Below are 14,553 nucleotides of genomic sequence, written 5' to 3' on the forward strand. Positions count from 1 at the left end.
ATAAGTCTGTGAATATGCTAAAGATGATTGAATTAGACACTTTCAATGGGTGAATTGTATGGCATGCAAATTACATCTCAATAAGGCTGTTTTTTTTTTTCTTTTTTTTCTTTTTTTGAGACCGAGTCTCACTCTGTCGCCGGGGCTGGAGTGCAGTGGCCGGATCTCAGCTCACTGCAAGCTCCGCCTCCCGGGTTCACGCCATTCTCCTGCCTCAGCCTCCCGAGTAGCTGGGACTACAGGCGCCCGCCACCTCGCCCGGCTAGTTTTTTGTATTTTTTAGTAGAGACGGGGTTTCACTGGGTTAGCCAGGATGGTCTCGATCTCCTGACCTCGTGATCCGCCCGTCTCGGCCTCCCAAAGTGCTGGGATTACAGGCTTGAGCCACCGCGCCCGGCCAATAAGGCTGTTTTTTTTAAAATGAGTGAATTCTGTGGGTTGTCTAAGATGCATATTATATTCAAATAGCTGAAAGCATAACAGTGAGGACTAAAAAACTATTGACTTTATGCTGCTTTACACTATGTACTTATGTTTGTCACAAGCGAAAAAGAGCGTGAGAAAAATGGCTTTCAGGTCACGAGGAATCTACGAAGGTGACCAGCTATTTGTGGAGAACCTGAAGATAGGATTTTATGGAGGTATTTCCAGCAGACCATGCCTGAGAAATCTTTTAGGAGCTAAGTAAGCTATGAAGAAATTTTCCATTATATTCTTTCCTTCCCCCTCTCAAGTTGTTGATATTGATTTAAAATAATTTAGTGTTTCACATACAGTGTTGTTTCTAAAGTGCTTTGATCTAAACTGATTTATGTGTCATACTTTGTAACTTTTTGAATATAACTAGAAATATATAAATCAAAAATATATATTTGTGTGTATGCATGAATTTTCACATATATATGTGTGTGATCCCTACTCACAGGTCTCAGTATTTTGCCACATAGATGAATGTGTCCTTTCAACTGTGTGTGTATCAATACACACACTAAGCCTGAGTGAAAACAAATAGCATGCTATTATTGCCTGATTCTTGCTTCATATTTAGGACTTAGTGACTGATGTTGGCAATGTAGAAATTTTTATATCTCTTGTTAAAATTTTTCATGGAGAAGTATCATTTAACAAGAAGGACAGCCACTCAGGGAGCTATTTTTTTTTTGTGGTTAGAAATATGTTGGGGAACAGGATATAGAGGAGAGGCAGAGATTCTAAGGCCAGCAGATTAGAACAAGATTACAGTAAGCAATTCTCAAAACTCTCAGTCCCTGGGGAGGCAAAGAGAGGACTGGTTGTCCTGAGCCAGCAGGCTTTGCTCATTTCTGAGAATCACTAGGACAACAGCTCTGGTTGGCAGAGGGCCACATGGTCCTTCAGCCAAAGTACACATAGCATGTGGTCCTCCCCATCTGTAACTCTAGAGTTTAGATCAACTGAACAAAAGGGTGATTTTGTAATGTCACCCTTCATCAGTCAGAACATCAGAAGATGTGATTATCAGTGGGAGTTTTTGGCTGACGTTTTATTGTAGGCAAACCAAGAGAAGTAAACCATTTCTGCACATGGATAAGAACATGTTGTTGAAGCACTTTCATCAAAATCAGCACTAATTAGAAATTCTTAGGACAGAACCTCACATCAGTTTATAGTCATCCAACATATAGATGAGGAAACCGAGGCCCAGAGTTGTTAAATAACTCAGCTGTGGTGTAGTGAGATAATGTAGAACTGGTTCTAGTTCTACATTAGAACCAGCTGAATTATTTAGAACCCAGCTCCTCTTACTTTCAGGCTAGTGGTTTTTCTATTTTACTGGTGTCCTTGGGTTTGGTTCAATATTTTCTGGGTTTTATTCTAAATCAAATGAGGTTGTATTTGCAATTGTGGCTGTTTGTTTTTGTGCCTCGAGGTTTCATATTATGCAACTCTGGCAACATTAAGTGAAGATTCTAATTTTTAAAAGTCCAGCATGAAGCAATAGAAATTGATAGCAAACTTCTGCCTTCTGGCCAAACATTTAAGAGGGGTTTCTTTATTACATAAAGGGAAGAGGATAGATTATCTTTACTGATTTTTCTTATGTTTCAAATTAAGGCTCAGTTTTTCTGTTTTGATAGCCTTCTCTTCTATTTCCTAACATCTTTCAAGACACTGGTTCAGTCTAATGAATTTACAACCCCTCGTAAAACCCCCACTGTGGTCATAATTGGGTATTCCTGTAGTAGGAACAATAGGAGAAAGAGCTGTGTGATCTCCTGAGGTTTCTTCCAAAATGTCTCATTTGTAAGGTGGATGTAGTCCTGAGTCAGCATGAAATGGTGAGAAAAGCCTGGGTTTTGAAGTCTGGTTTTGAAACTTGATTCCACCGTTTGCTAGTTGGTAGACTTGGTCAGGTTATTTAAGCTTTCTGAGACTCATTTCTCAGTTTGTAAGCTGAGACTGGATAGTAATATAGGTCTGGCCTCTGCCATTAGGCTCTACTGACCTACCCACACATCACACAGCCTATGGGAGAGAATACCTAGCTATATTCACTTCACCTCCTACCCTCTTATGTTTTCACACCCTTGTTGCTTAGCCCTCTCTTTTTTTCTATGTTTGCTTAACTTCTTTCCTTTTGGCTTTATCATTCATTATTAGACTCTGGGTTTGCTTCTCACGCTGGAAGACTGGTTTTGTTTCTCTAGTGTTTTGGCTTTCAAGCCACCCATAGGCATACTTTTATCACACCTTCTTTCTGCATTTGCTCCTGACATTTCTGAGTGATTACTCACCCATTCAAGGCCTAGCTCCAGGACCCCACCCTGGTACCTCCTGGCTTGGGCTTTCTACCAGTCTGCTCTAATCCATTCCAAAGCTTTCTGAGAGATATATGAGAAATAAAACAAGTCATGTTTATGAAAGGCCCATAGCATTGCCTGGCACAAACTATATGTGAAAATGCTAACTTTTACTTCTCAGGAGTGAGGATCATGGCCTCTAAGTATCAGAGACAGGGCTGGTAGGAGTAGTAAGAAGTTAATGAGGAAGATGGACAATGAGGTATCTTATTGCTCCTTCTGACTCATTTGTTCTGATACCTGTTCTCCCCAAGATGATAAAAAGACATTACATACCCATTGCCTATCAACTGTACACTAGGGATGGGATTATACTTCCGTGCACATACTGCCTTTGTCCTTCCACAGTCCCTTTCATCTGAATTGTCTCCACAGTCATTTTCTCCATTGCATTCTAACTCTCTGGCAATGCAGCGGCCTAGTCAAGAAAAGCAAACATCATCATTGCAACAAATTATCATTTTAGAAAATATTTATTAATCTGAAACACAAATGCTTTAAGTTTCAAGGTAAAGTTGAAGGCAAGTCTTCACTATTTTTGATAGAGTTTTAGGAGCACATAAAAATGGAGTGATAAACTGATAAATTTCCACTTGTAAGATTAAAAGGGTCACCACAGAATTATTTAGTTGCTATGGGCTGATTGTCTTTAAAAAGAGAAGTAATCTTAGAATATCATTGCCATTACAGTGAGATGCTGTAGAGATCATGTTCCATAGGAGAAAATTAACAGGAGGTTCAGAATTTTGTTCTGATCCAGGATGGGACACTCAAGGTCACTGTTTTGACTTAAAAACCTGTAATTTTACAGATACACACACAGACGCACAGTCACACACAATAACATGGTTGGATCTCTCAAATTTTATGTTGGGTGAAAAAAGCCAGACACATGAGTCATGTCATGTGATTCCTTTATATAATGTCCACAAAGAAGGAGGGGGAACTAACTAGAAAGGAGAAGGAGGGAACTTTTTAGGCTTATGGGAATTTTCTATATCTTGATATAGAAATCTGCATTTTCTGTATCTTGACATAGGGTTGTTTATATGATTGTATAATTTGTCAAAGCAAAATTGCACACTTAGAGTCATATATTTCACTATGTATAATTAGTACAGATTTATTAAATATATCTACTATGTATTCTACTATATATAATTACTGTACATAATTGTTTTACTGCATATAATTTGCTATATCTATTTTTTGGACAAGTTAAGTGTCTAAATACTACAGTAGCAAGTTGAGTGAGCAAATTTAGAAAATGGTACAAATTCCATGTACCCAAATAATTACCTTCCATTTTTGACTTACTGAATTTCATAAGGATCCTTGGAATCAGTGTATAACTATATATTATAGAAATTGAAATACTTATGTGCAGTGACAGATATCTCCTCTCCTGCCTTTTACCTTCTTGCCTGTCGTCAATGATGTTGGCATCTGTACCCGTATGTACAGGTCCAACTGACAATGATTAAAGGTTTTACTTGAGATTATCTGGTTGATTATTTTAAGATGTGATTAGCATCTCACTACAATTGTGCATGACTATTTTGACTAAAATGCTTGGGAAAATTGGGCATTCTGTTGAATTAGTTCTTTTTTAATTAATAGCGGGTTCCCAAGAAAGTACTTGGTTTCAACTTTTTTGGTTAATAATCTTCACTTAGAAGGTAGAGTGTAATTAAAATAATTACATCTTCCATCTTGCATTATGTCAGGATTATTATTATAAAGAATTATAGCTACGAGCACCATAATCACACAGGACTGAAAATACAGATTGAATTGAATGTCTGTTCATCCCATGACTTAACCTGAAAGATGCTCTATTTTTAAACAGTGCATTTCTAGCTTTTTTATTGTTTTATGTTGTTTTCAGGGCAGAAGAGAATGGGCATTTTAGTTTGAAATAGAGAGGCTATTTATTAAAATACGAATCTATACATATTACATTTTTTAAAAAGTGTTGCAGCACACCAACATGGCACATGTATATATATGTAACAAACCTGCACGTTGTGCACATGTACCCTAGAACTTAAAGTATAATAATAAAAAAAAAAAGACAAAAAAAAAGTTTTGAACCTAGCACTTAAAATTTAAGCAAAGGTTTATTTTTGATATGGTTACACTAAAATCACATTTTATTAGACAGAAGGAGGGATACACATGTATAATATAGTTCTCATTAGCTTAGTTTTGTGAGCAGAGTACCAGATTTGTGAGAATAAAGAAATTCTATTCATTTAGTACTTATAGTGATATCTTAGAGAGTCCATTAGCAAGGGCAGAGATGAAGGGAAGAGGATACCTCTTGAGTGATGTTTAGGAATAGGCCTGATGTGTCATGGTTGAGAATGGTTTCAGGCCATAAAAACTCTATGGAATAGAAAGCATAAGGGGAGAGATATTGTAAGCCATATATATATTCTATACCAAAGAAGGAATGAGAAATTAAAGGATAGTTTGAATATTGCAGGATTTGCAGAAGTCAGCATGCTTAGCCAGCACATGCATATATACATTTGCACTTGGAACCATGCAATCATTTAAAAATTGCACGTTTTTCCTATCCATTGTAAGTGATTTGTGTCGCTGTAATACTGTATTATTTTTTAAAACCAGCTGCAAATTCTCTAGCCTTTTATGATTAAAATTAAGGTTCTGAAAGAAGAGTTGGTATATTGCATGGGAATTAACCTAATGGGTAATTCTTAAAAATCCATGTATATATCTAAATGATCCATTTAGTCTTGGGGACTCTTGGGAGACTCTGAACATCAGTCATAATGGAGGAAAGGTAAGATGGTCAATCTTTTCAGGAGAGATAGTTCTTTGTTAATTGAGGGCCAAGTATCATCTTGAGTCAGAAAAACAATCATTCATAAACCTCTTATTCCCATTGACAGTGGCATTAGTAGATGCAAAAGCAAAAGGAGAGCAAAATAGTATACCATCTTCAATGGAATATTTGACAACCAAAAGCCTATGGCATCACTCAGTCAGAATGTATGCCAACTATATCTGTGCCAGGGATTTACCAATCAGTTCCTGGATCATGAAAATATCTAGGGACTTTGGGCTCTGGGAAGCAGGGCATGGGTTACTCAGGGAGTATGGAGTAGCAGTTGCTTACCAATCATTACAGACACATCTTCATAATACAGTTATTTGAAAATCAGTGGTTATGGATGTAACTGTTGATGAACTGGTGATCAGCTGTGCTTACATTGCTAACCTTTCTAAAATTGTTCATTATAAATTGGTGACCCATTGATGCATCTCAAGGCTTCTGAAACTTTGAGTATTTTTGGCCTGAATGCAGCTCTTTTGTAATTTTTCATATATTTATCATCTACTGAATTAAAGAGTATTTTTTGCTTATATGTGGTAAAAACCATCTTTCAAGCTTCAAATAGCTATATTTCAGTTCTAGATCTTGATTCTGATACTCTGGATATAATGATCAGGTCTGTATTACCCTCAGCCATTGTCATTGGGATTTTGCTCTGATTCCCTCCTTTGTCAATTTGTGACATGACCTTATTTATATAAGCACAAAGTATATCTCCCCACCCAAATCTCACTCTCATATCCAGGTTTGGGATGGAAGTGGATAGAGGAAAACCCTGACCCCAGCATTCCTGTCTGACATTCAGAAAAAGCTGGAAAAGCTGAGGGCAGGAGGCAGGGAGTAAGAGGCAAGGGGAAAACATGGGTTCCAAGGTCTTGGGTCAATTTTCTATGGAATTGGAAATTTGCTATCTAGTTATAAATACTTCACTTTTCAGGATATCTCAGAGCACACAGAAATGATAGACATTTCATTCATCTAAAATTTAATTTTATTGTAACTTTAAGTTGACTGTTTAGATAGGAGGTCAATGAACTATGGCCTGTGGGCTAAAACTAACCTGAACTATGGCCACCTGCTTTTGTAAAGAAAATTTTATCGAAACACAGCTATGCTCATTTGTGTATGTGCTTTTGACTTACTTGTTTGGAATTAATTTTAGAGCCAGTCAAGAAAGTTTTGTACATCATCTCTAGTCATCTTCCACCATGATATTTTAATATTCTTGTCACAATAACTTATATTAAAAATTTTTTAAAATATGTGATTTCTTTTAAAATTATCCTGATTATAGATTTGTGCATATCAGGTAAGTGGTCAAAATGGTATAACTGAAAAGCCATAATTTTACAGTGGAATATCTTGGGAATTGGCGGCATAACACTCCATTCCACTCTGCTTAAAACGTGGTGGGATTTCTCTGTGATGGATTCTACTGTTAGTCAATTGGAGTAACTTTGATTTAGTCAAGTTGTTTTAGTGGGGACTGAACATTTCACAAAATACATTACCACTGTCACAGCGAAATTTATTCTTGCAGTCAGCCTCTTCAATTTTGCAGAGCTTAGATGGAATGCATGGCTGAAAGGCTACCAGAGGCTCAGTGCATGGCTGTCCCCCAAACTGACTGGGACGCAAGACAGATCTAACTTTAGACTGAAAGGAAAGAAGAGAAAGATAAAACTCTGAGACAGGGTCAAGGTCAAAATGTATCTAAGAAAACTGGGCTTCTCAATCACAATAGTGATTTTTCCTATGGTAAAGGAAATTTTTTAAATTTCCTTTCTTAAATTTTACTAATGATTCTTCCAATTCCATTATTATGCTCCCTTAGGGAAGTAACCACCTCTGTGGGCCCCTGTTTCCCAACCAGTAAAATGAGGAAGCGGGTCAAAAAGGTTTCTAAGGCTTCTTATAACTCTGAAACCATATGGGTTATACATTTTCAAAATAAAATGTATAAATGTTTGCTGAGAGTCTCTTGAGCACAGTAAATTCCTCCAGGCCGTAACAGTAGCCTTTCCTAGATCTTAAAGATAATGTCAAGGGATAAATGTGAAATAATTTTGAGGTTCTTTTGCATAAGAAAGTCCCTGTGAAAGCCAATGCTAATGTGGTCTACACTTTAAAAAGATTTTATATGGTGAGTAAAAAAATGGTGAGTTAAGGGAGAATAGAAATATGATAGGACTAAAAAGTACTGACTTTGAAGTCAGAAAAATTCAATTTATTAATTAATGGGTGTATTCTTGGGCAAATTGCTTAACCCCAAATGAGCAATAACTTTCTCATCTGTAAAATGGGTAGAGAAACATAATATGATGTGAAACTTGAATAAGATGACACATGAAAGGGAGCTAGAACAGTTCCTGTTAGAAAGTAAGTGTTCCACAGATGAGTTTCTTTTCCTTCCCTGCTATGTAAATGCTCAGCACGACCCTGACTGTGGTTCACATTGGCCAATGCCCTTACAGGAATGAGTGTGTGGTGGGTAAATATTCCAATCAGGAACAATAAACAAATTGAGGGACTGCTGTGAGGAGAGGGAATGTAGAGGAAGGGCAAGGAGTCAAGGTTTTGATTCATTTCCCTCATTTCTGTCTGGTTTAAAACCTTGGCCTGAAACCTGGTTGTTTTTTTTTTGTTTTGTTTTGTTTTGTTTTTAGTACAAGTTGAGCATACCTAGTCTGAAAACCGAAAATCCAAAATGCTCCAAAATCTAAAAATTTTTGAGTGCCAACATGATGCCACAGTGGAGTATTGTATATGTAAATACTTATCATACATTTGTTTCATGAACAAAATTATTAAAATATTGTTAAAATTATCTTCAGGCTATATGTATAAAGTATATATGAAACATAAATGAATTTCATGTTTAGATTGTGTCCCATCCCCAAGCTACTACATTATGTATATGCAAATATTTCAGAATCCAAAAAACATCCAAAATCCAAAACACTTCTGATACCAACATTTCAGATAAGGATTACTCAATCTGTATACACTTTTGCTTGCAGAATTCTCAGAAGGCACAGGTAGTAGAATTCAGAACTGCGTAAGTACAATATCGATACTGGGAGCAAAATTTCCTTTTTGTGTTCATATGACAGTAAAATACATAAATAAATAAATCCCCTCTTCCCCCCACAAAAGTGCTAAATGGAATTTTCCCTCAATGGAAGCTGGGACAGTTGATTTTCAGAAATTGAAGTAATTTAGCATTACTGTGCTGTTAAGCGTGTCAGGGAATCAGAGCCCTCTATTGTGACTTGTATTTCCTAGAAATGCCCATGATTGCCTACCTGTTTTTCAACACAAGGGTCACAGTCTGACCATGGTCCAAAATCTCCCAGGAGGCAGTTGATGGGGCAACTTTGCCAGTTACATTCTCTAGTTTCCTGCTTGCTGCAAATCTGTTCACAAAAGTTTTCCTGGTAGTACTTATCTACTACTATTTGCCTGTAACAGTGAAGAAAAAGTTGCTTAGAATGAGTGTATTCACCACACAGCCTGCTCCATAATCAAAGTATCATTGAGCATTAACACAATAAATAGAAAAGAAAGAAAATTTTCATGGAAAAATTAGGCAGGTTGGCATATATGCAGTTCTCATCACTTAATAGAACTCAGGACATACTTTGTGAGACTCAGTATAAAATGAAAATGGGAAACCTCTTGCTCAAAACTAAGAACTTCAGGGCAGCAATGGCAGATCATTAAGCCAAGTACGAAGCCCTGCTAAGTGTGGGGCCTGTGTGACTGCACATGTTACACTGTGAAGCCAGCCATGCTGGAGCTCCTCGAATGGACTAGAAGGCAAGGAAAAACGAAAGGAGAGAAAGATCCTGCAAATTGCTTGGAGGAGGACAATACAGGGTGCTGTGGGGCTAAAGATTCAAAGAGAAATTGACATGAGAGAAACATCCTGAATAATTCACATGAAATCTCCAGGTAACAGAGGGAAGGGAATTTGGAGGAAGTGACGTGCAAAGATTTGAGGTAGAAGAGAGCATGTCCAGGTAGCTCTCCAGGGAGGAGCTTGTGTGACTGGTCAGGAATATTTGCTGTTCTTTGTAGGCAGCAGGGAGCTACTGAGGAATATTGTAACAAATCTGTTTTCACATATGTAGTAGATGGTTTATTGGGGAAGTCAATTGGTAATTTTAATGAGATTCACACTATATATGTAAACATAATTTTCTAAAATAAGGATCCTAAAAGATTCTGTAATGGTGAAAACACATTAAATGTATGCTTTTCTCCCCTAACATGTGAGCAACTCCATGGTATGGAAACGTTTAACAGAGTTAAAGAAACTGTGGGGGATGAGAAGTCTGAATTGGTGAAAAGACTGAATTATTAAATGTTATCAAGAAAGAACAGTTTTGTTGCCATTTTGTATATGCCAACAATCAAGCTAATAGCTAGCAGTTCTGCTCAATTGAGGTCCTGTTAGATTCGATTTAATGAGTAGAAAATTCTCTATAATTAACTCACTAACTGTAGGCAAGCAGAGTTGTATGCTGATTGAAAAAAAGCTTGGGTAGTGATTCTAAGCAAGTTGAATAGTCAACTGAAAGTGTTGCACGGATTCTTAATTAAATTTCTTTGAAACCCTTCGTTTTTGTAGAGAGAACAAAAGTAGACTTCCTTTCAACCTCATAAGAGAAAAACTTCAAATTTCATCCAAATTTGTAAGTTCTTACTTTGAGATATATATATATATATATATATGTGTGTGTGTGTGTGTGTGTGTGTGTGTGTGTTTCCCCCATTGCTCAGTGTGGCACTTCTGATGTTGCTGACTTCATCCTCCAGTCCTTCCAGGGCACAAAGAAAAGCTACAAAGCTCACACCCACCTGTGTCTACTCTGGGTTCCAGAACTGCAGGTTTTTGAGCAACTGGACCACTGAGTCCATGGGTAGTGATCACAGAAGCAGGCTTGGCCCTTGTTGATCAGAGCACTCAGCAGGATGAAGTACAAGATGGAGTGTCTGGCCATGCCTTGAGAGCCTCCAGGCCCTAAAATGAAAGAATATATACCACATATCAAATGCTTTTTCGAGGGTAAACCTTCACAAGTCATCCTGAGTCACAGATTCAAATGTGATTTTAGAAAATATATGCATTTTTCTGCCTTCCTTAAGGCAAGTCAACACCTACAAATTCACATGCTCATGAGTACAAATCCTATTTTTAAAGATTTTTAGGGTGGAGATTACCATAGACACAACCTCCAGTACTAGTAAGTTTCTTCAAATGGTTAGTGATAGGCTACAAGACAAAGTATGTAGCAGGTATTTGTAATCAATTTCATTCCAAAAAGTATTTTAGACTTATACAATCTTATCCTTCTCAAAACACCTGCTCCTTTTGTGTGAGCAATAGCTTCAAGTACATTTCAGCTGTTCCTACTTTTCTGGGACCGGGAAAGAAGTTTGGATCATGCTTCTGGATGCTCTTTTTCATTTCCTGACATGCTGGAAACCTGCTAAAGAGAATGTTCACTGACTCCATATAGAGCCAGAGAAATAAGAGCTGGAAAGGGTCTTTGAAACCTCCAAGTCAAACTCCTTCATTTTATGGAGATAAAATGAGGCTCAAGGCAGTGCAATAGTGTTGAGGCTGCAGGTCAAGTAGGAGCTCATGAACCCTGGTTCTTAAATGAGGTGTAGCCCTTCACTGAGTTTCTAACAATCCTAAGTACTGTGTTACTGGATTATCAAGATGCCTGGAGCTCCACCACTCAGACCACAAGAGGTTGAACAGAAAAATCTTTGACCAGTGGTTCCCACTTATGGTCTTGAAGATCCATGAGTTACTTGCAAAACCATACCCACTGCCTGTTATTGCCAGTTTGATCATTATATCCCTAATGAAACATGCAACATGATTATGTATGTATATGTCAATAATTCTGCTGTAATTAATATAGTAGTAACTTTTACTTTAAAGAGTCAAATACCATTCACCTAATTTTTCTGTCTCAGTTTCACTATCTGTAAAATACCTACCTCATAAAGCTTTTGTTAGGATTAAGTAAGAAGGTTCATGTAAAATGCTTAGAACAATTATTGGCATAGAATCATCACTCAATAAATGTTAGCTTTTCAAATTAGTAATAACTTTAAGAATGTTACAGATTTAATAGTAGCTGTTGGTCACATATTTTTAATAGATATTTCCAAATTGCCCTGCTAAAATATGACTCTCTCATGTCTCAGAGGATGAGTTTCTGATTATATTCATATGTGGTTAGTTTATGTTTCTTAGTTTTGATGAAAGGATACCTCAGTAAAAATAAATGGGGTTCATCATTTGATAAATCTTGGTTTAAGCCAAAAGCTTGAGATCAGATATAAAAATTGTTTCTTCAGTATGTTCAGAAACTAGGGTTAATAATAGGGTTAATAATTCTTGTTAATAAATCAGTAAGCTTTTTAAACTCTTCTACAAGCTCAAAGAAAAATGCCAGAATAAAAGCAACCAAATCCATTGACATATGGCTGAATATGTCTTTCAATTTAAGATGGAATGAACATGCATTTGAGTATTCATTGTGTGCTGCTAGGCATTGAATGAGACACAAAGAAATAGAAGCCTTTATCACTGTCTGGGAGGGTAGACAGAAATTGAAAATACTACCTATGCTTTTTACCCAAGCTTTTTACTCCAACTCATAGATATGCTGCTATAACCCTAGACTATTTCAGTCCTAACAATGAAGGGCTTTTGGGCATTATTCAAGATGGCCGAATAGGAACAGCTCCAGTCTACAGCGCCCAGTGTGAGTGACACAGAAGACAGGTAATTTTTGCATTTCCAACTGAGGTACCAGGTTCATCTTACTGGGGCTTGTCGGAGAGTGGGTGCAGTCCACAGAGTGTGAGCCGAAGCAGGGCAGGGCATTGCCTCACCCGGGAAGTGCAAGGAGTTGGGAAATTCCCTTTCCTAACCAAGGGAAGCTGTGACAGATGGTACCTGGAAAATTGGGACACTCCCAACCTAATACTGCACTTTTCCAATGGTCTTAGCTAATGGCACACCAGGAGATTATATCCCGTGCCTGGCTCAGAGGGTCCCACACCCATGGAGCCTTGCTCACTGCTAGCACAGCAGTCTAAGATTGAACTGCAAGGCAGCAGCGAGGCTGAGGGAGGGGCATCCACCATTGCTGAGGCTTGAGTAGGAAAACAAAGTGGCTGGGAAGCTCAAACTGAGTGGAGCCCACTGCAGCTTAAGGAGGCCTGCCTGCCTCTGTAGACTCCACCTCTGGGAGCAGGGCTTAACTGAACAAAAAGCAGCAGAAACTTCTGCAGACTTAAACGTCCCTGTCTGACAGTTTTGAAGAGAGTAGTGGTTCTCCCAGCATGGAGTTGGAGATCTGAGAATGGACAGACTGCCTCCTCAAGTGGGTCCCTGATCCCTGAGTAGCCTAACTGGGAGACACCTCCCAGTAGGGGCCGACTGACACCTCATACAGCCAGATGCCCCTCTGAGACAAAGCTTCCAGAGGAACAATCAGGCAGCAACATTTGCCATTCTGCAATACGTGCTGTTCTAAAACCTCCGCTGGTGATACCCAGGCAAACAGGGTCTGGAGTGGACCTTGAGCAAACTCCAACAGACCTGCAGCTGAGGGTCCTAACTGTTAGAAGGAAAACTAACAAACAGAAAGGACATCCACACCAAAATCCCATTTGTGCATCACCACCATCAACAACCAAAGGTAGATAAAACCATGAAGATGGGGAGAAACCAGAGCAGAAAAGCTGAAAATTCTAAAAATCAGAGCACTTCTGCTCCTCCAAAGGAATGCAGCTCCTCACCATCAATGGAACAAAGCTGGATGGAGAATGACTTTGACGAGTTGAGAGAAGAAGGCTTCAGATGATCGGTAATAACAAACTTCTCTGAGCTAAAGGAGGATGTTCGAACCCATTGCTAAAAACCTTGAAAAAAGATTAGACGAATGGCTAACTAGAAAAAACAGCATAGAGAAGACCTTAAATGACCTGATGGAGCTGAAAACCATGGCACGAGAACTACATGATGCATGCACAAGCTTCAACAGCTGATTCGATCAAGTGGAAGAAAGGGTTTCAGTGATTGAAGATCAAACAAATGAAATGAAGCAAGAAGAGAAGTTTAGAGAAAAAAGATTAAAAAGAAATGAACGAAGCCGACAAGAAATATGGGACTATGTGAAAAGGCCAAATCTATGTCTGATTGGTGTACCTGAGGGAGAATGGAACCAAGTTGGAAAACACTCTGCAGGATATTACCCAGGAGAACTTCCCCAACCTACCAAGGCAGGCCAACATTCAAATTCAGGAAATACAGAGAATGCCATAAAGATACTCCTCAAGAAGAGCAACTCCAAGACACATAATTGTCAAATTGACCAAAGTTGAAATGAAGGAAAAAATATTAACGGCAGCCAGAGAGAAAGGTCGGGTTACTCACAAAGGGAAGCCCATCAAACTAACAGCGGATCTCTCAGCAGAAACTATACAAGCCAGAAGAGAGTAGGGGCCAATATTCAACATTCTTAAAGGAAAGAATTTTCAACCCAGAATTTCATATCCAGCCAAACTAAGCTTCATAAGTGAAGGAGAAATAAAATCCTTCACAGACAAGCAAATGCTGAGAGATTTTTGTTACCACCAGTCCTGCCTTACAAGAGCTCCTGAAGGAAGCACTAACCATGGAAAGGAACAACCAGAATCAGCCACTGCAAAAACATGACAAATTGTAAAGACCATTGATGCTAGGAAGAAACTGCATCAACTAATGGGCAAAATAACCAGCTAACATCATAATGACAGGATCAAATTCACACATAA

At 38.2% G+C, this 14,553-nt stretch overlaps 1 protein-coding gene across 1 annotated transcript in view; it reads right to left on the reverse strand.

Annotated features, from left to right (window-relative positions):
* Positions 1–14,553, reverse strand: part of C6 (complement C6) — a 66,292-nt gene that overhangs the window by 50,849 nt on the left and 890 nt on the right. The window contains exons 2-5 of the mRNA XM_017896002.1: positions 10,567–10,729; positions 9,009–9,165; positions 7,215–7,359; positions 3,117–3,258 (exon numbers count right to left, since the gene is read on the reverse strand). Coding sequence (XP_017751491.1) covers positions 3,117–3,258; positions 7,215–7,359; positions 9,009–9,165; positions 10,567–10,709 — 587 coding nt within the window. The 5' untranslated portion in view covers positions 10,710–10,729. The remainder of the gene's footprint in view (positions 1–3,116; positions 3,259–7,214; positions 7,360–9,008; positions 9,166–10,566; positions 10,730–14,553) is intronic.

Source organism: Rhinopithecus bieti, unplaced genomic scaffold (genome assembly GCF_001698545.2).
Source record: "Rhinopithecus bieti isolate Rb0 unplaced genomic scaffold, ASM169854v2 scaffold_26977, whole genome shotgun sequence".
Classification (NCBI taxonomy): domain Eukaryota; kingdom Metazoa; phylum Chordata; class Mammalia; order Primates; family Cercopithecidae; genus Rhinopithecus; species Rhinopithecus bieti.